This window comes from Ursus americanus, chromosome 11, assembly GCF_024610735.1.
Source record: "Ursus americanus isolate L20-20 chromosome 11, mUrsAme1.1.p, whole genome shotgun sequence".
Classification (NCBI taxonomy): domain Eukaryota; kingdom Metazoa; phylum Chordata; class Mammalia; order Carnivora; family Ursidae; genus Ursus; species Ursus americanus.
The window spans coordinates 44,536,239-44,558,672 of NC_142137.1; the positions used below are offsets into that span (position 1 = coordinate 44,536,239).

General features: G+C 41.8%; 1 protein-coding gene across 14 annotated transcripts in view; it reads right to left on the reverse strand.

Annotated features, from left to right (window-relative positions):
- Positions 1 to 22,434, reverse strand: part of EPB41L2 (erythrocyte membrane protein band 4.1 like 2) — a 208,470-nt gene that overhangs the window by 59,698 nt on the left and 126,338 nt on the right. For all 14 annotated transcript variants that reach the window (XM_087865492.1, XM_045805563.2, XM_045805562.2 and 11 more), the window contains 3 exons: positions 8,435 to 8,477; positions 4,559 to 4,634; positions 1,123 to 1,341 (listed from right to left, as the gene is read on the reverse strand). In XM_087865492.1, the coding sequence (XP_087721618.1) occupies positions 1,123 to 1,341; positions 4,559 to 4,634; positions 8,435 to 8,477 (338 nt within the window). The remainder of the gene's footprint in view (positions 1 to 1,122; positions 1,342 to 4,558; positions 4,635 to 8,434; positions 8,478 to 22,434) is intronic.

Here is a 22,434-nt window from a genome sequence, read left to right on the forward strand (position 1 = left end):
AATTGCTTTCAGCTTTTTTCCCACTGGGGAAATGGGTGCAACAGAAATTACCTAAGAATAGAAAAGTGATCTTGTCTTTCTGAATAGGGCAAATTCTTACTTCCTACTCCTTCGTTTCATTTCACCAGGATTAATCATAATACAGACCAGAAGTACTTGCATTTGATTTTACACCTATGGTAGTTAACACGTATCACCTCCTGCTCATACTAAAATTATTTCCATCCCTGTCTCTAGTCACAACTCCACAAATTTTCAGCTCCCACAGAGTGGGACTTCGTATTCACCACTTGCCAGTTCAAATTCAAATTATACAGTAAATACCTACTGAGTACAATTGGAATAAAGTTACTATAATACTGTTATTGTTTTTTTTTTTCAACAGAAAAATCAATGAATGTGGTCTGTTTAAAAATTTCTAATCTCTGAAAGTTCCTTTCCAAGCATTTTTGTCAAATTTTTACAAAATTTCAATCCTGCAATATGGGACAGACTCTAATTTTGTAGTGAGAGTTTTTTAAACTTGTGCTAAAAAAACACATTCATTTTCAGGAAGATATAAAAATTCTTAAAATGTAATATGGCATATTTACTATGGTATGAAGGAAGAAAGTAAAGTCTAGCTACTAAAGCAAAGGTCATCTTTTATAGAGAAAGCCCCTTCCTCCTAGACCCACGACCATACCCACTTCTGATCCAACGCTGAAGCCTCACTCTCTCTCCAGCTTTAGCAAATAGGATAATAAAAACAAAAGGCAGAATACATAGGAAATGACCCCATAGGAAATGTGGGTATGACTGTTGCACACGCGAGTGTGTGTGTGTGTGTGTGTTAGCAGACAGGTCTGGGAGGATGCGGAAGGAGATGTCCTAGAGAGAAGTAACTTCTCCCAACAAATGGAAACACTCAGGATCATGAGCACGGCTCTTCCTAGGAGAGTCATGAACACAATGAAAGGATATCGCAGGGGCCATAGGTTGTCTCGATTAGTACGAGGTGAGGTTCCAGAAGGAAAAGCTGGGCGCTCCCGTTAACTACGCTCGGCTGTCTAGCAAGTGTTGGAAGGGAAGCTGGTTAAATCTCCCATGGCTGTTCTCTCTCCCGGAAGCGAGTCACCAGACCTGTGGGTTTTGTGCAGCTCTGCCACCTTCTCTTCCAGCTCCTTCGTCTGCGTGGGGGCAAACTGGAAGTCACTGAGGTCACTACTGCCATGTTCTTCCGGATCATAGTCCCCAAGCTCAGCCTGCAGCGTGTACGATCCCAGGAGGGCGTGCGTCACGAAAGAGCAAGGCAGGCGGCCCGAGGCAATGTCCTGCCGGAGCTGAAGGCACAGGAAGTATCTGAGGAGCAAGGGGGCGAGAAGGGCAGGGAGACGTCAGTCAGGGCCGCCGCGCTCTCCGCCCCTGAGGTGTCGGGCTCCTCTGAAAACAGACGATATAGGCGCCTCTTTGCAGCCACAGCAGAAACTGTGGGCTAAGGAAGGGGCTAAGGAAGTCCCTCCAGCCTCCGCGGGCTCCTAACCTGCGGCTTATTTACAGCCAGTGAGTCTAACGGGCTAAGCAGTAGAATGCGGATTCGGACTGCTATTCTCATCACCACGTATTATTATTACAATGAAGAGTGTTATGGCGGAGTAAAAATTCTAATCACTTAGACTGGTCTCCTTGGATTTAAAACCGTAATCAAAATTTGTATGTCCCTCCAAAGTTGTAAAGACGAATGAAATTTTAAAAACAGCTGCAGCTCTTTAAGCATTTGCAAGAAGAGCTAAGATCACCCACCCTTTATCCTTCCCTAGCCTTTCCATACTAATTTATTTTCCTGGAAAAGAAAATTGAACAATTATGAGGCAATCTGTAAAGAAAGCCCTTACTTGCCCGTTTATTCCACCTAAAGCGGCAGCTAATTCAGCTCAGAACAGAAAAAGCATGAGCTTCAGGGCCAAGCACAGCTGACTGGGCAACCTTGAGCAAGTTCATTTGCTTGCCTAGGGCTAATTCCCCACCCATAAAATGAGAGTTCTACCCCGCTTTGAAGGTGAGGATAAAAATTAGATAATATAAATAAAACATACCACATGTTACCTAGGAATCAATAACTAATAGCCATAATAATAATAATCTTTATAATTACAACGTTAAGTTATAAGAGTAGTTATTATTCAGTGTTCCAAGTGGCTTTTCTACACAGTTAGTTATAAAACATTCTATTTTCCACTAAATGTCACACAGAACCACATTATTTATACTCTATGAGGAACTGGCGGGGGGGTGGCTACCAACTCCTTTGCTGACATTTTACAACCTCATTTCTACTCTTGAATTTAACTACTTGCTAATAAGATTACTATTGACGCCTCCAAACTAAATGGCCCCTCATTCTTGAAGGTCTTTTAGAGAGTGCCATGCCCATGAGCAGCTGGCCACCTTCTTTCTTTGTCCAGCTGGGGTCGCGGCCGGGCCCCCCCCCCTTGCACTCTGCCCCACACATGCCAACTGGAGTGCTGCTGCCGGGCCAGCCCCATGGCTGTTGGGTCGGACAGCACAACCCAGCACATGCGGTCAGCCATCACCCAGTTCAGTTATACCTAGATTACCCCCGAGTCCGCTGTCAGGCAGGGCAGAGACCCAGCTTATCATTGGCCTAGTACCACGCTCAATAGTCTTCGGAGAGAATGGATGTCCCCTCACGGTCACTACAGTCTGAGGATTTTTAGGCACTGCATGCAGGAGCTCTCTTTCTAAGGAGGATTAGGCTCCCTTGATCCCTGAAAGACCACAAGCACACCTGCATTAACTCCAGAAAACTCAACTGTAAACTAGGATTCCAGGGTATCCTTTGATTCTCGAAGTCTAATCAAGAACAGTGCTAGTTCTCCACATTTTATGGCACTCTGAAGCCCTCAACACAGATTCCATCTATTTCTAAGATCTCATTGCTGTTTTTTAGATAATAGTCCTGACTTTTCACTTTGGTCCTTTCCTGCTTTCAAAGACGAAGTTGAAGGTCCAAAAACTTCCAACAAAAATCCCAACGGCTTCCTCCGTCTCCCAGCTCCATCTTCTTCACAGAGCAGGACCTGGCATCCTTCAAACATTATTTTGACCAGTGTTCTTAGACTCCTTAAAAGCCACTCACCTTCTAAATTTTCACTCAAGTCACGGCGAGGATTTCAGTCATGACATTTAGGCCACCAGACAGGTGGCTGGTCTTGGGCTGCCTGCCGAAGCTTTTAGTTATTAGCTCACCGAACTATCTCATTCCTCTCACCACACACAGCGAGACTGTTCAAGCCCCTTTTCAAAGACAAACCAAAGCCATTACTGTACCGTAAATGGCAGTCACCAGAGGACCATCATCCCCCAAATTACTACAAGAAGAAGTGTGCGTACAGAGAGGGCGCTGGGTCCCAGAGCCCCAAGCGCGGTGCTCAAAGGCATTCCTGGGGTGAGGAACTGTATCCAGAGCACATCAAACATGTTAAGTTGTATGCTCCCAAGCAGCTCACTGTGCAGTCATGAAAGCTACGGTTTATTAATGACTAGCTACAGCTAATTTGATCACAACTTACTTAGTATCAGAAAACCCCTAGCTAGCAACTGGTAGCAATGGGGAGAGGGGAGGGAAGACTTGTCATTTTTCCAGTCTTGGAAAGAAATCGGCATCATTCCTCTTTCACATGGGTATCGTGCACTCTTAAGCACTGATGGGACCTGATGTCTGACAACAAAACTGGATTAGCAGAAAGCATCAAGGGCACAGGAACCATTGGTATCAAAAGCAGAGTGTTTCAGTAAGACCCTGTGGTTTTCTAAAAGTGTATTCTGAACAGTTTCCCTTGGCCATGTAATCCATGCACCTATTCTTACCAAAGCTAGTAAGTCCTATCGCTGGTAACCAAGCTGAATAGGGCTAAGATGTCAATGCTCTTGTGGATTCAAATGTTCCTTGGTTACTATTCAAATACTCGGTCACTCTCAGAATCCGTAAATGCTCTCTTGCTCCTCGCCTGAATCTTCTATTTGCAACTTAAGCATCTGTTTGTATAACCCGAACAATCTCAAAGGAGATGAAAATGAAATAGCTATTAAGAAAGCTTACCTTATTAAGTTTCTTTCCCCTTTGAAGTTGGGGACTCCCCAAAATTGGCTTTTAAAAATAATTTTTTTTTTCTATCCTTCTATCACCTTTGTGATTGACAGGAGACAAGGACACAGGTACACAAGCATTATATAATAAAAACCATCTTAGCACTAACCTGAAATCTAAAATATCAATGATTTTTAAAAGTATAACATAAAAAAGTTGCCAGCAATATAATTAATGTTCCATTACTCAACTGTAAATACAGAAACTAAAGGAAAGTGAATAAAACTTTTAAAACTGGCAACATTTCCAACTCTTTCCAAGTAGACCCCTTTCCAAGTAAACTTCTAGAACTCAACTTATGAAAAAATATCTTGGTTTTAATCCTGAAATTACCATTATTCTCCCCAGGGACAGAAATAAATGAGAGCTGTAGGTAAAGATTTGTTTTAAAATAGAAGTATAAAGTACCTGGTGAGATCTTCAGTCAACTGAGAAGGATCAGGAGGATAAAACTTCACATTAAAGGTGAACAGCCAAGGAAGATCTGTAATTATTAAATATGGGTATTTATCCAACCAACAGAATGACCACTTATTTTGATAAAAATTAGAGGTTAATGTTCAAACACTACATACCAGTTCCACTATAAATCAGTTTGGAGAATTTCATTTTTTAGTTCTAAGAAAACTATTCACAAAAACAATGAAAAAATTACATAAATAACCCAACATTAGAGAACAGATTCACTTTTGTTTTTAAAAGATGTATCTATTTGAATGTGAGAGAGAGAGCGCGCACATGAGTGGGGAGAGGCAGAGAGAGAGAGAGAGAGAGAAACTCAAGCGGACTCCTCACTGAGTGCGGAGCCTGATGCGGGGCTCAATCTCAAGACCCTGAGATCGTGAGCTGGGCTGAAATCAGGAGTAGGATGTTTAACAGACTACCCCACCCAGACACCCCAGATTCACTTTTTTTATAAACATTTACTAATACTTCAAATGTTTTGTATGGTGATATATTAATGCAAAAATTTTACTATAACCTCCATGTAATCATTTTAAGATTTGTTTTAACCACAGTAGCTCTACATGCCAAATATTCCCTACTGTTTAAAAAAAAAGTATTTTAATATTTGTACATTGTTGGGAGAAGGGAGGTAATAATTGATCACTATAGCTATTGAAGAAATGATTAATGGGCTAACCGAAGAGAGGGAAAGAACAGAAACATCGCAAAACTTTAAGACAACAGAATTATTCCCAGGTTTTATGGAGTGGGTATAAGCATACTCATCATACATAACATATGCTTGGCTTTACTTTACCACAAAGAATGAATATAGCAAACAACCATGTCAGAAATGGCTTATTCAAAGTTAAAACATTACTATCTGTACATTAACATTTAATTAATGTTTGATTGGTCAATGCTTTGGATGGCTTTAAAAATAAGAAAAGAAAGAAAAACACAACTCTGGGCAGAGGGCAGGTATTATTTTCCTACAGGAATCCAAATAATTCCACTAGCAGAACTTAGGGTTGTGCTCAAAGTTCATAGTATTTCCAAATATAAACAAAAGCGTGTGCATGTTATTTCATTCTATCCATATTTGAAGGCCTCGTGGCTGCTTTACTTTATGGACTTGAAGAAAATCTTACTGAGTCCCATTCTCTTTTCCAACGTGTCATTTTGTTCTTGGCTCACCATCAGTATATTAACTTTTTTCTCACTCCAAAGTCAACGAATACTCGTCGAATGGCTACTGGGAACACACAGGCACTTGTACTGCATTTAGGATCCGTGCATCACTATTCCACTAATAAAGCCAATCCCGCATTTCCGTTCTGTGTCACACATTTAAAATACCATAACGGGTTACAGGACTTTCCTGAAGAGCGAGACTTCCGGTCCTATGGCACATGTTGGCTGGGAATATGGGCTCTTCACGGTGACTGCTAACCCATAATGGAGCAAAGTCAACACGGGATTGTCAGTTCTTAATGGATCCTTGTTTTCTGTTTCCCAGGTACTATCATGAGCACATCCTTGCCTGGAGAGGACTACAGGGATAAGTTTCTAATAGAACACTTACATCTTGGCACTAATAATGTTAAACTGTGAATTAAATATTATCACAAATTCTCCCAGCGATATATGAACAGCCTATCTAGCTATGGCCCATTTATACAGTAATCTCATGCAGGTCTTATTCGTGTACATCGGAGGAAAATTTTAAGGCAAAGTTTAAACAGGAACTGAGAAGCTGTCAGTTTTCAAAAGTAACTGAAGAAAGGTTAACATTTACTATGCCTATTACCTGGAAAGTAACAATCAAAGTATAGCAGTGGCTGGGTGAAGCTAAAATTAACAGTTCTTTCATCCATTTTAACAGGAGCAGAAAGGAAGAGGTAAAGGTAACAGCTAAAACTTCATCTCCTTAGCCTGCTTTCCCCATCGGGCCAGCACAGGGTTCCATTTAGACAACTAGCTCCAGTCGTCCGAAAAAGCCAAATCCTATTTGTTACTGTTATTCCTCTTGCCAAACCACAAGGGCAAAAGTCCTGAAAGAACTCTAAAAAAAACTTCACAAATAATCAAAGCACAAGACCGTGATTCATAATCAGCAGGAGTCTTGCCTTCGAAAAATTAGGAATCGCCATGGCTCTCAAATGAGTGGCACACAAACGTAAACAAATGCCGGAACAAGACCGTAGGAAACAAGTCAATGGAACATCAGTCACGTTTCAGAGCTTCTCCTGTTCTCTCTGAGGTGTGGGTCACTTGGCAGGTCTGGTTTCAGAGAAAGTGAAAGAACCAAGCATCCGTACCTTTTGAATTCATGTACTCTGCAGAGCATAGAACTGTACAAAAGACAAAGGAAACATTCCAAGGCTCTGTGGTACAGTTTCTTCCATAATGTCAGCATAATGCTTACGTGTCTAATTACTCCTTTTCTTCTTTCCCCCCTTTCCATTATGGACCAAGCATAAATGGATGAAACACTAAGACAATAAATGCAGAGGGGAAGAGAAGGGGGGAGGGGCTGCTGGAAAGCCAGGGGTAATAATAGTCAGGGTGACAAACCATCCCAGTCTGCTTGGAATTGTTAGTTTCAGCATTAAAAGTCCTACATCCTTAGAAACCCCTGTCCTGGGCCAATCAGGAAGGTCATTCTATTCAAAGATATTTTCTTAAAAAAGGAAAAGAAAGATGAGTCTACAAGGAGAAGAAATGGGAAAATAAGGTATATGCTCAGAATTTTAAAAGGGAGCAGAGAAGAAATGATAGGAAAACGACCAAAAAGATTTAAGGGAGAAAGAAAAAGAAATGAAGAAAACAACCGTGGAAAACCTAGTATGAGACAGGAGGGAGACGGTAAGTGACAGAAGGGAAGCGTGTTCCAGCACGCTGACGTCAGGAAAAGTAAATAGGTAAGGGATGAAACCAACGGTACAAAGGGTGTCGTGCAGGCCGGCACTCAGAGAAATGGTTTCTCCCTGGACAGCTCCAGGGCCCACAGTCCAGAAGGGCTGGGGAGAATGGTGTTCTCCTGTCTAAAACTTTCAGCTCTTCATGGTTCCCTACCTTTTCTGGTCATTCACCCACCCTGAAGTAAATTAAGTATCCAGATCCCTAGCAGAGGGTTCTCTGTGGCGATGATGTTTCTTGGCACAGATATCCTAAAGCCGGCCACAGCCAAGGCCACCTGCAGAGGCAGAACCAATGCCCGAGCTGTAGCTGGTGAGGGGGACACAACTCCAGGCACTTGTGAGTCTACCATGACAGCAAAAGGGAAATGCTCACATGGGACCGGACGTGCAGACGCAAAGAGCACACAGAGCGGCCCTGGACAGCAGAGCAAAGGAGCAGAGAAGATGATCGTCACAGAGACTGAAAGAGATGGCTCTCCTGCCCTAGAGTCTGCACTCCAGGACGTTTAGGAGCAGAGTATCTACGCCTCTGGGGCCAGAGATGAGCCCATTAATTAAACCAATTACACACTTCCAAAACAAAGTAGACAAAGCCATCGTAATTGGTTGCCTGGAGTAAAATTTACATCAACAGTGAAAGTTACAGACAGCAGCTCCTCATTCTCCGCCCCCCTCCCCCAGGAAAGGTCAGGTATTACTTCATAGTGGTAGACACTGTGAGGGAATATTTACCATGTATAAAATGTATAAAATGAAGTCACGATTCTACAAAAATATTGTTAGGATCCCCAGCTTCCTTTACGATATAAATACACTCTATCACTAGTATTCTAGTCTACATTCCTATGAATTTTATTAAAGACAGAAACAGATATAAAGATGAACTCAGAAGTATGATTATGTAAATACTCACTTCGCAGCTGTCTCTTTATTTCTTTCGCAGGATCTAGCCAGTTCTATAAGAGGAGGGGGGGAAAAAGGTTAATTAAGCCATAAAACATATTCCAGAGTCCAAAATGGAATAGTTTACAGTTCACATATTTAAGTGTAAACATAAATTCCTATTCCAAGCAGCTTTCACCTGTTAACATTCCACTGGGCTAAGTATTGATTTGTTTTTGAATATGTGTGTGTGTATGTGTGTGTGTGTGCGTGTGCGTGTGCGTGTGTGTGTGTGTTATAAGTAAAACACTGAAACACTTTAAAGGTGGGGCTCTTGGGCCTCATTTTCTTGGATCTGAAATCAAACGTCTATCCAAATGATGAGACACAACGTATCTCCATGTAGTCTGTATTCTGTAACAGAACTGCCGGCAGTCAGCCCCTGCGGAACCTGAAATGAGAGCTCGGGCAAGGACAATAATTGGCTCTTCAAAGTATATACACCCCAATCCAACACAATTATCTCAAGTCCTCAAGCCAACTTCTAAACTTTCTTTATCCCTGAAACTATACAATTCTATGGAGAAGTACCATCAGATTGGAGCTGATTGTGTCCTTCCTGCTTTTCATGTAACATCCTTTTTAAACTTCACGCCAAGTGGGAAGTCAAATCATAAGGAACTCCCTTTCACTTCCGCCTTTCTACCCTTTGAGAAAGTTGACATATAAAGATTCTACGAAACCATTATAATTTCTTAAAGCAAAAATGACCAAATTTGAACTACTAGGTTCAAACCATCTAAGGACATTAAAAATTTCTCTCTCCAAGTTATCAGCAAAAGACCCAACCAAAGAAAATTTTATATATACTTTTTATTTTTTGTCTATATTTTTTTTTTACTTTCTTTGCCTTCCTCAAGTCAAACCTCTCAATTAAAGTTCACCCTATTTTATCTTCATTAATACAGGAGAACAAACATTTTTTAAGATACACTATACCGATTGAAATAGTTGAGTTTTATTTTTTTTAATGTTTATTATGTTAGTCACCATACAGTACATCCCCGGTTTCCGATGTTAAGTTCGATGATTCATTAGTTGCATATAACACCCAGTGCACCATGCAATACGTGCCCTTCTTACTACCCATCACCAGTCTACCCCATTCCCCCCTCCCCTCTGAGGCCCTCAGTTTGTTTCTCATAGTCCATAGTCTCTCATGCTTCATTCCCCCTTCTGATTACCCCTCCTTTCTTTATCCCTTTCTTCCCCTACCGATCTTCCCAGTTCTTATGTTCCATAGATGAGAGAAATCATATGATAATTGTCTTTCTCTGTTTGACTTATTTCACTTAGCAAATAGTTGAGTTTTAAACAACGTGGAGGTTAGAGGTCCTGACCCCCACACAGAGTCAAAAATCCACATATAAATTTTTAACTCCCCAAAACTTAACTACCATAGCCTACTGTTGACCAGAAGCCTTACCAACAACATAAACAAGTCAATTAACGCATATTTTATATGTATTATACACTGTATTCTTATAATAAAGTAAGAGAAAGTAAATGTTAAAAATCATGAGCAAATACAGAACTGTCTTGTATTTATTGAAAGAGATCTGTGCATAAGTGGACCCACACAGTTCAAACCCGTTATTCAAGAGTAAACTATAATTGGCTTTACAATAAATAAGTTTCATTCATTCCAGAAGTATCCCAAATAACGTAACATCTGTGCTTAAAGAGAATTTTCTTCAGATATATAAAGCAAATAATCAATATGTTCGTTGTTAAGCAGAAAATAACAGCCTACTGTCTTAACAATATATTGACTTAGTACATGAGAACATTAACTTCTATTAAAAAGTAGTCACAGGAAGCTTTGAAAACAAAGCCGCATGGACCCCGGTGGGTTTCACTACAGCAAGGATCCATGGTGTCCGTGCTCTGTTTGAAAACTGGTGATATTCAAACGTCTCAATAAAGAACGACCAGAGCTTGGGTAAGTTTCATATTACTGGTGTCCCAGCTGCATGGCCCATTGATGCGGAGGGCCAGTGGGACGCTCCAATGGTACCTCCAGTGCTAAGTTGGGGAGCAGCTCGAATTCTCCCCTTAGCAAAGCGCCTGGCATTCAGTTTCCTTGCTCTGCAGCTGCTGTCCCCACAACAGCTGGCTCACAAATGGCTGGCTATGAGGAACGCACAGGAATGAGAAAAACACATCATTCAGTCTCCAGCCCAGACAGAGGAGAAGCTGGGGAAGAGGCAAAGGAGGGTCAGATGTGTTATGGCATTTCATCCAAGGAGGCAACGACCACAGTAAGGAAAATGAGTCAGAGATGACGGCTGCTAAACTAAAAGGGGGGGGAGACCCTCAAAACATGAACACAGAGAAAGAAGGGAGTAGAAGGGAAATGACTTCACTGGTCTTAAATAACTAGACAGACCCTTCGAGGTCTTTGGTTTCGTTATGTGACAGTTGATACGGATGCCTCCCGCAGAAGAAGGTGGAGGAGAACGGCAGGAACAGTGTCATCTTCTGTGACCCCAAGGAATAACCATGTGTCCCAGTCACTCGGCACCTTCCACTCTCACCTGCAGCCCCAATCCCTTGTACAAATTCCCTGCTGGGTTTCTGCACAGCATGGAGTCAAAGAGCTCTACAAACCCAGAAGAATGAGTGCGAGGTTTCCAGGCATCAGCCAGCCAAGTTCAGATGCAGTGTCACTCTCCCAGCTACTGTCCACAGTATGGCCAGCCAGGATACTGAAAAACGGAAGTGGCTTCTTCCCCTTTTTCCAGACCCCCCGCCCACATACTAAGTGGACTGAGTTTACCTGACATGATCAAACAGCGGCAGAAGGGACTCCTGCCACTTGCCTACTGGTTGTCCCTTTGCTCACCGTGCTCACTTCCACACTGTGGGCTCCGCTCCCGCCGAGGAGTCAGGAGGTCTCCCCCCTCCCACGCACAACTTTGCAAGGGTAATCACAGACCCTATCACTTGTATCCTCCACGGTACTTAGCAGCTTTAGGCAACAATATGTACTAAATTAATAGCTGTTGACTGATACCTGCCCACTGCCATGCTCCAGTCATCTTAAAAGACCACATGTTATAGTATTTTTATTAGAGTTGCTTTTATTTGAATAATTAGCTCTGATGAGTACTAAGATCTTGAGTGGCATAGAATTTTATCATCTTGGGTCATAAATTCATAAAAAGACAAAAAATGACAACGTGACTTTTAAAAGAAATACAAATCTCTGCATTATCAACTACAAATTAATAACAAATATATAACAAATAAATATTTAACAAATAAAAATAAACGTCTTGGTTTTGACACTTGAAAAACGCTGGATGGATCAAGAAGCAGACACAAAAGGAGGGAAAAAGACATCCGAGGAGGACATAAATGTATGCGGGTATATGCGTGTGCATGCTCGGAACACACGTGCACACACACACACACACACACACACACACACCATGAGAGATTATGGTGCAAAATTTCAATTCTTTTAAAGATTTGGCCACCACATACACAGACTTTGGAATGAGAGCTACATGGAGTCCAATTCTGGCTTTCAGAAATTCTGTGACCTTGGGCTCATTCTTTGGCTTCCTTAAGCCTCAGTTTGCTCAATTCTAGATGAGGACCACAATATGTACCTCACAGGGTAGTTCTTTTCAACCATTCCTTCAAATGCTTCCTGAAAAGTTAAGTACAAATGCAAAGTACTTTGCCCAGTGCCTTTAACAGATGGGCTTTTCTGCAATGATAAATTGGCCTATCACCTTTGATATATATCCCTTCTCCACACAATTTTATATTTCCAAAGGTGATATGTTACCTACATTAAAGAAGTTAATATTTATATGAATATTTCCATTCACAAAAAATAACAACTCAGACACACTATATTCATGGGCCAGATGAAACGAAAATCAGACCCCTTTTCCTCAGAGAAAACTGTCTGGATAATGTCATCAGGCTTTATGCTGTCCTACTATAGGGAAGACTCCTCCTGGAAACAAAGGCAACACATTAAACAGCACAATCCCTTCTCATGAAAATATTTACCAGTATGACTAATCTGTACACGTCTATGTATGTGTTAAAATAATATCTAGCTTTACTAAGTTTTGCTTGGTAAGAATCCATCTGGCAAATTTGTTAAAAAGACAGATTTACCTATGGCCCACCTGAAACGTTCTCCAGGGAAGGGGCCTAAGAATCTCTATTTTATTTTATTTTATTTTACTAAGATTTTATTTATTTATTCGACAGAGATAAAGACAGCCAGCGAGAGAGGGAACACAAGCAGGGGGAGTGGGAGAGGAAGAAGCAGGCTCATAGCGGAGGAGCCTGATGTGGGGCTCGATCCCATAACGCCGGGATCACGCCCTGAGCCGAAGGCAGACGCCCAACCGCTGTGCCACCCAGGTGCCCCAGAATCTCTATTTTAAGTGACAGTTTCAGGCAATTCATAATCAGGCAAGATGGGGATTTTTCTCAGTGTCTCCCAAACTTTAAGTTACAAGCAACAATGCAAAACTAAGAAGAGTTAAAATCCACAGATTTTAATAAAATTTATCTTGGCTTCTTAGAAATAAAAGTACAGTATTTGGGCAGCTACACTTCAGGGCAGGAACATTCATTCACTCAGTTTGGTATCCTTCTCCTCATCTTCCCCTTTTTACCCCCACTCTGTACCCAAAGTATGAACTCAGTACATATTTATTTTCTGAATGAACATCAGGTAAACCAAGGAATAAAAATTACAAGGAATCCTACCATAGGCTTCCAACAGAAGTAAACCAAAATTAAAATGGGGTCCTAGAATCCAGTGGTATTGAATCATCTTAGAACATGAAACTGGAAGACTATGACTCAGCTGGGGGAGAAAATGATACATCATACTTTCACTAACCTCTAACAAATTTAGCATTACCATCAATTATGAATGTAAGAGAAAAAAGCCTGGTTAATATCAGCAGTACCTTTAACTTTGTCACTCGTGGGAATCAAAAATATTTCCATATGCCACAACAGTTGTTGCAGATCTTGAAATATCTCTTATGCTAATTAATATTTTGAAATCACTGGAGGGATTAGATGTTGATGATTATCCCAAATTTAATGAATATTTTGGGAATGTTATTTATAGGCTTCCTTTATAGGCCTGTGTACTTTTATTATACAGTTAAAACACTGTTCTGAGAAGCAGCCCACAGAATTCACTAGACTGCCAAAGGAATACATGACACCAAAAAAAGGCTAAAAACAAAACAAACACCTGCCTTAGGAGGTTACAGAAATCTAAGGAGCAAAGCAAACATCTGTACACATGTTTCTTTTTGCACTGAAGTCCTTCTGTCAGTTCGAGAAGCTCCCGTTTACCCTACTCCTGATCACTACAAATCTTGGTTAACCAAGTCTTCTCTACAGCATTTCTAATTCCCGTTACCAGAAAAAAGGTAAATAAAAATGACTTTCAATTATCCTCGAACAACAAAAACATCTAGAAAAAGAGGAAACCTTGATAACAAATCATTATATTTAGATTCATACGATGTTGGTGCTTGGAAAAAACTCAGAGCCTGTACAGTCTAAATGTCCACTCATAAAGGAATGGCCTAATTCCTACCTAAATGGCTATGGCTGTTGGCACACCTCTGGAACCGTGAGCCACTTGGGCTTATTAGGGCCCCTTACTCCCTTGGCTTTTGTAACATTCCAAACTTCTACAATTCTGTCACCTCAAAAGAACATCTGATGCCCTACATCAGTGCCTCTCGAACCTTAAAGGTTTACCTGAGTCCCCTGAAGATCTGGTCAAAACGCAGATTACAACTCAGTACATCCCCCATAAAGAGCTGGAATTTTCCTTTCTAACAAATTCTAGGTAGTGCCAATGCTGGTGGCCCCTGGACCACCCTTTGAGCAGTTTAGCCATAGATTGCTTTTAATGTCTTTTCCCAAAAGTCAAAGGTAGAGAGACCTTTTTCAAGTCCTTTAACTGGCTTGACAGGTAGATACCCAGCCTTTACTAGCTAAATATTCTATTGCTGACAGCCCCTGCAGAAAACCCCAGCAGATCACTGCCTTCGACGTACCTATGTAGAGGTGTGTCTTCGAACTCCGCTCCATCACACTAAACAGCTGTAGCCAATACTGACAAGCCCTACAGTCTAGTCCACCATGGGCTAACCACTTTCACCTGACACAGAGGAGCAGCCAGGCCCATCGACCTGCAGCAGCCCATTAGCGGTCCTCAGTGGGCTGCAGGCCGCTGAGCAGAGCAGACCTAGATCCGGACCCACGGCACCCTCACAACATCTACCTCCAAATTCCTTCCCCCCAGGAAGAGTCACCTCATCTGATTCCCTTTCAGGCTAGATGCTAAGACCCCAGAGCTGGAAGTTTTCCAAAATGCTTAGCTGTGCCTGCCTTCCTCACTCTCGGTGTTTGTCTGGCCAGATGAGAGGCATTAAATTCACCCGACCCTGTATCACCAAATGTTAAAAGTGTAAGTTTGCCTAAAATCTGCAATTTCCCTTAAGAATTTATAGCGCGGAAGCAGATCCCCTTTATTATACCTCTGCGTAAATTAGGTCTAACAGAACACCGCCCTAATGCTGGCGTTAGCAGAAAAGTTACAGGCTTTCTACGTTACAGCAAAATGTTCACTATGCATCTGGGAGAACGTGATTCAAACTTCTGCCTGTGGGATTAGAAGGTGCCACTGGACTGAATATAGAATTTTATTAAAGAATAGTTTATATATGGCAAAGAGTCTAATATTTGTATTTTTAGTTCTAGTTTCTGGAGGGAAATGGTCAGGCTATCAGACAAACACTTTAATCAATTTTCATAAAGTTAGCTGTGGATATCAACTACACTTCTAACAAGCTCCTCTTTCAATATGGCTTGAAACAAAATAACATAATCCCTGGGCCAGATGCCAAACTCTATTAACATCAAAAATTCAAGACAATATTTTTCCCTTTAAAGAGAGTCCAAAACCCTTAATGATGGTTCCAGTTAGACATGAATACAAGAACTATATGAACTTGAAATTCCATATATAAACGAGTAACATGTTGCTTGGTTCCACATATTTTTAATGGCATTTTCCATAGTAAAGTTTACAGAAAACTTCTCAAGAGACATTAAAAAGTTCTAACACTAATAATGATAGATTTTCATACTTAGAGTAAATTGAAAGACTTCCAACTCAAGATCTCACAGTACAACACTAAAATTGAAGGAAAGTTTAGATTTTCTCTCCTGGAAAATTTTCATACAAATAACTATGGCTTTACCTCACTTTCAATTTATGTTGAAATAAGTGAACTGAAACTTCTATAAATACAGATAATATTCAGCATGAAAAAGCAAGCGGCTTAAATTCCTGAACCCTGTAGTAGCCTATCATTGAAACTACAGGGGTTTCAAACACAATAGGACTGATTAAGCTAAGTTGATACAATGGTAATAATATTCTGTGGAAAAATTAGGACATCATTCAAATCTATATTAGAAAAATAAGAGTTCTCTTGCCTAGATGTCTTGAGGACTGAATTTTGCTTACATCGGCAAGAAGGAATAAAAATTATGCAGAAGTTATGATTATATATGAAAAATATACTGCCAATTACATGTGAACATTCATGTTCTGAAAAGTTTGTATCTCAGAAAGGACACCCCACTGTTTATTCCCTCAATATTCTACGGTTAAAGCCTAGATAACACAGCGTGTGTCTAACTGTACGGGCATTTTCATCTCCCACTGCATAAGAGAAACTACAAAGTAAAATAAGGAATTAGGAGTTCCTTATTTAACATCAGCATTTTTTGTCAGTGAGGATCGTATATAGAATCTCTCCAAACTTAACTTTATACTTAACTTGAATAACTTAATACTCTCTGCCTCAAGGCCCTGAGCCTCTCCTGGACTCCGGCCATCCCTTCTCATGCTGAGCTCAAGGTCCTGTCATCACACAGAGCTCTCTGCCTCGTCAGACTTGATCATCCCCCTCTCAGATACAACCTCTTCCTCTCCTTCTAAGTTTTCTACCCATTCATTCTCACTGCTCCCGCTCTTCAGCTGCTTTGCACTTTCATCCCTTGGCCCCAGCCAATTTCTCCCCAACTATGAGCCCATTTCAGCTTCAGTTAGGTTCCCTCCTGGGTCCCGTGAATAATCAGCTGGATTACTATCCCAGTAGCAGCTCCAGTTTTCTAGATCTTCTGTCCATCTTACCGTAACCACTGAGAACACACCCAACTGGGAACCCCCACCCCCCGCCGATATTCCATTTCCCCACTATTACACCCAGGGTGCCGACGGTCCACACCAATATATTCTGTTGCCACCACAACTGTACGATCTCCAATCCCGGCTGGACGGTCAACAGCAATCCACATACCTGTCCTTAGTCGTCTGCCTCTCTGGGTCTCCACTGCGACCTCCTCGTCACCCTTAGCAGAGCATTCCGCCCTCTATTTCTCAGAGCTTTGAGGCCGTCCTTCGCCTGACAAAGACTTACTTCCAGCGGCACCACTCCTGAGCTTACTCAGGGGACAAGGCTGCCCGCTTTATTCAAGGCTTAGGCTCTTCTTGACTTTGGAAGCTTCCATCATCATCCCTTTCCTCTCTCTCCAATCTCACCCTTTCCTCGGGCATTCCCACAGCCAAAGTCAAAGTTCTTTCCCTCCAAGCAAATCTGTCAACCCCCAAAATCCTTAGTAAATGCACTGCATGGTCCTATATGACAGCCAGCAGTCACAAGAGACTACTTAAACTTGTGCTATTGAATAAAATTTCACTTCACTTCCTCAGTCACCCCAGCCATATTTCAAGAGATCAACAGCCATCGGTGGCTAGTGGCTGCCATACTAGACAGACAGAGCCGGTCTAGAACTTCTCACCATCACGAAAAGTTCTATTGGACCGTGCTGGTCTATATTCTCTTGTATCATTCTCCCACCTGTCCTTCTCCTCATAGCCAGCTTTTCTTAAATAATAGTTTCTACCCACTCTCACATTTTTTTAAAGACTATTTGAGAGAGAGAGAGAGCATGAGCAGGGGAGGGCAGAGAGAGAGAGAGGGAGAAGCAGACTCCTTGCTAAGCTGGGAACTCAGGACCATGACCTGAGCCAAAGGCAGACACTTAACCGACTGAGCCACCCAGGCGCCCCATCCCACTCTCACATTCTTTACTGTTAACTTTCCTCAGTCCTCACCTACTCCCTGATCCCCAAACATCATCTAGCCAACAGCCTACTAGCATTTCCAATTTAGCAAAATGAAAATGAGATTTTCTCTCTGCCCCCAACCCCAAACTGCTGCTCCTCCTCCGTCCCTGTGTAAAAGGCTCCAACAAGCTCTTCGGCGACCCCAGCCCCAAACGTGGGACTCATCCCCCCACCCTCCATCGCCCTCATGCCACAGACATGATGGGCCACAAAGTCATCTACATTCTCTACTCAATATTTCTGTCTCTTCGTCTTTCCTCCTTATGTCTCTGCCCTAGTTTCCATCACCTCTGGACTAGACAACTGAGCTTCCTGTCTCTGCTTTCAGTCCCCTATAATCTCCCTCCACACCACCAACAGGTTACTCTTCCTGAAATGCAAATCTGATCATATCACTTTCTAAAAACCCTTCATATCAGGATAAAAGTTTAAATTCCTTAGCACAAGATACAAGACCATCCAAAAAATGTTCTTTGCCTAGCTTTCCCAGGATCATCAGCATTCCCCACAAGGCCAGCCGAAATTAGCCTATGATCTAAGTTAACACCCTGTGCTTGCTGAGAAAACAAAGCCTCAAGACAAGTACCCAGCTCCTCCTTCCCATGCGCCCCCTGCTCACAGGGCCCTCCTATATGGACACTCCTGAGCCGCCACAGCTTCCAGCCTGTCAAACAGCCTGAGATCCCTCACGCACACAATAGCTGGAGCTCTTCCTTTCCTTCTGTGCAGAATGTCCCTTTCCTGCCCACAACCAGAATACTGGTCACAATTCTCAATTTCTAAGATAGAATGTGAATATAGAACTCCTAATATCATTTCTAAAATTCGTGGATTTGCCTATATACAATAATATACGTTTTTGGGGCCCTTGTGAGCTAATAAAACTTAAAAGCGTCCCCCTGCTAGTCACTAACGAATGTCCAGCTGAAATTTAGGACAGGGAATATTAAGTTGTGTCATTGAACTAAGATTAGTAGAAGCCTAAATACTTGGATAATATTAGCCTACTATGCTCAGAAGGTTTGTGTCCCCCTAAAATTCCTACGTTGAAATCCTAATGTCCAATGTGATGGTACTAAGAGGTGGGGCCTTTGGGAGTAACTGGGTCATGAGGGTGGAACCCTCATGATTGGGATTAGCAACCCTGACGAAAGGGGCTCCAGAGAACTCCCTCGTCCTTTCCACCATGTGAGGACACAGCAAGAAGGCACGGTCTGTGAACCCGGAAGCAGATCCTCACCAGACACCAAATTTGCTGCTGTCCTGATCTTGAACTTCCTAGCCTTCATAAATGTGAAAGATTTGTTTTGATAAGCCATCCAGTCTGATATTTTTGTTATAGCACCCCAAATGGACTAAGACACTGACCAAAAAGTTGATCTATTTTCTGTCCCCAAATATGTGAAGGATAAGGTTGTATCCCACCTACTTAACACAGCCCATAATATAACATCCTTCAGTATCCCACATATAAACGACAACAGCACTATTTTTAAACTGGGAAGAGTGAAACCATGGCATAGCCAGTGAGCCTAAGTGGTGGGAGTGGGTGGGTACATGTGTGGGTACATGTGTGGAGTGACAGTAAAGAAGATTCGGTAGCAGAAAAATAGGATTCCTAGTTGTAAATTAATCCCCCAGCTGATTCTGACAAGAAGGAAAAAGTTCCTTGGGGAGCCTGGGTGGCTCAGTTGGTTAAGCATCTGCCTTCAGTGCAGGTCATGATCTTAGGGTCCTGGGATCGAGCCCCATGTCAGGCTCTGCACTCAGTGGGGAGTCTGCTTGTCTCCCTCTGCTCACTCTGTCTCTCTCTCTCTCTCTCTCAAATAAATAAACAAATCTTAAAAAAAAAAATTATTTACCTGTCTTTCATTACCACAACTTCAACTGAGGCCACGTCCTGCTTTGGGTGAGCAGTGCTGCTCAAATCCCCCTCATCCCAGGCCCCTGGCAGCCCAAGCCCACCCACTTTAGGTCTCTCCTTCCTTAAGCAGCATTCTCTCCTAGCCGTCCTCACCGTTAATACCTTTTCCTATACAGCCGTAATCAAAATTTAATGACTACGTAACTCAGTTTTTCACGGTCTCCTCAAATGGAACACAGGCGGGGACATCCATGAAGGCGGAGTCTTTGTCCTACTTATTGCTCGATTCGCAAAAGGACCCTGGTTTGCATGCAGGGAATTTTTTTAACCTAAAGTTTACCAGCTTCACTGTTTTTTAGTATACAGTTCGGCAGTGCTTACCATCTTCACGGTTTTTAGTATACAGTTCGGCAATGCTTACCAGCTTCACTGTTTTTAGTATACAGTTCGGCAATCTAACTATATTCACATTGTTGTGCAGCAGATCTCGAAACCCTTTCATCTTGCAACACTGAAACTCTATACCCATTGAACAACAGCTCCCCATTTCCCCCCCCTGCCCCAGTCCCTGGCAAACACCACTCTACTTTTCTGTTTCCATGAGCTTGACTACGGATACCTCATATAAATGGAATCACAGTGCTTGTCTTTTTGTGACTGGCTCATTTCACTTAATGTACTGAGGGTTCATCCACGTTATAGCATGTGACAGGATTTCCTTCTTTAAGGCTCAATAATATTCCATTCACCACATCTTGTTTATCCAATTCATTCATCGGTGGACACTGAGTTGCTTCCACCTCTTGGCTACTGTTAGTAATGCTGCAATGAACATGGGTGTGCAAATCTCTCTTCAAGATCCTGTTTTCAGTTTGTTTGGATATATACCCAGAAGTGGGATTGCTGGATCACATAGTTCTTTTTATAATTTTTTGAATGACCTCTGTACTGTTTTCTGCAATAGCTACACCATTTAACATTCCCACTACCAATGCACAAGGGTCCCAATTTCTTCATATCCTTGTTAACACTTCTTATTTTATATTTTTGCTAGTGGCCATCCTAACAGGTGTGAGATGGCACAAAGGCAGTATTTAATAAATCTTTGTTAATGTCTAGATAGACTAAGGCTACACAGATAAAAGCATATGGAGTTCCTAGAGTAATGGGAAGAAGTTCCTAGAGTAATGGGAAGAAAGACTGACACAAATAAGATTTGTGCTAAATGTCTAGATAACAGCTGGAAGAAATGGTCAACTCTCCTTGAGTGGGGATCAGGAGAAATGGTGGTGGAAAGTGGTCAAGGTAAATCTCCTAGAGTAGAATACTTAAATCTTAAGTAGACAGTCAAATTGAAAAAAAAAAAAAAAAAAGAGGAAGGACATTCCAAATGTAAAGAATAGCATGTTCAAGCAGATATGGCATGGACCAACAGGCTCGTGTTAGGAGAGAACTCTGGAGTGGAGTGAATCCAGCCTATATGTGGGAGGTTACTGAGACATGAAACAAAGGAAGTAGAGCCTCGTGAACCATACATACTAAGAGGGTTAAGACTGGATCCATTCAATGGTGCTAAACCAGGGACTGCCAAGATCCCATAAGCACTCCTGACAACTCAGTCTAGCAGCAGTGTGAAGCTTGATCCTAGGGGCCAGTGACCAGACTGTTCATCCACATAGCCAAAGCAAGCGAGGACAGGGGTCTAAACCAAAGCCAAAACTGTGGACCAAGAGAACTAGGAGAGGGATGTTAGTGGGAAGAAAAGACAGACCTTTTTGACTGATAAGCAATGGAAGGAAATGAAAGGAGTGGAAGGGACCAATACCCACTCTTCAGGGGACAGATGAAGTTTAAGGGGAAAATGCCAGTTTGCTTTGAGACAATTGATTGCAGTGTCCAGTAGGCAGTTAAACAGAGTCCGAGGTTCAGGTCAAATATAGACACATATATTGGAAGTCATAAAAATAAAAACTAGTGAATCCTACTATCTAAATACCACTCTTTCTTATGTAAATCTAGGGCTGCAGAAATAGCAGATGTCTTTACGTAGCATATCCTGTTCCTACTAACAGAACGTGTTTTTCTACGTGTTTTACAATATACTAGATGGTCTCCCTCTTTCACAAATTTTAAATGCTCTTATGACTCTCCCTATATGTAATCTCAGGAAAAAGTAGATAATGATAGCTAAATTCCAACACTTTCTCTGACAGTTTTGAGGACCAGCAGAAGGGCATATGGTTAGAAATATTATCAAGGTACCTTTTAATTTCAGGTCTAAAAACAAAAAAATAAATAAATAAATAAATAAATAAAAACAGCACCTAGTTTATTGAGTCGAATATCTAATATGTTACTACTTCTGAGAAAAGTATTCTAAACAGAATTCTCATAAGAACACTTACATACTATTTTGTAGGCAGGCATGCAATTTAATTGTCTTTCGTTTAAATGTGGAACTAAACCACCAATTAAGTATCAAAGCTTTAAGACTAAGCAAATTGAGAAAACTTAATTTATATGTAATTATCACCCTTAATACCCTGCATTTCATTACCAGCACTTACAAACAATGACAGCATGTGGGCAAATAAACTTCACCGCCTATGTTCATGGACTGTGACAAAATGTTAGATACAAGAAAGTAACTTCTTTCACTGTTACCAAGTGCTCGGGCATCCTCGGACAGCACGATCTCAGTGCTTGGGCACCCTTGGACAGCACGATCTCAGCGAGTCTGTCCACAGCCACAATGTAATAGGCCTAAAAGGGCTTCACTCTAGGGTGCAACAGGACCAAACCTTGACCCTTCAGTCCCACACTCAGTATCTTCTCCAGCAGTTACATCCCCTTACTCAAAGTCAAGTAGGAGAAGAACAGTCCTTTCTTAACAAGG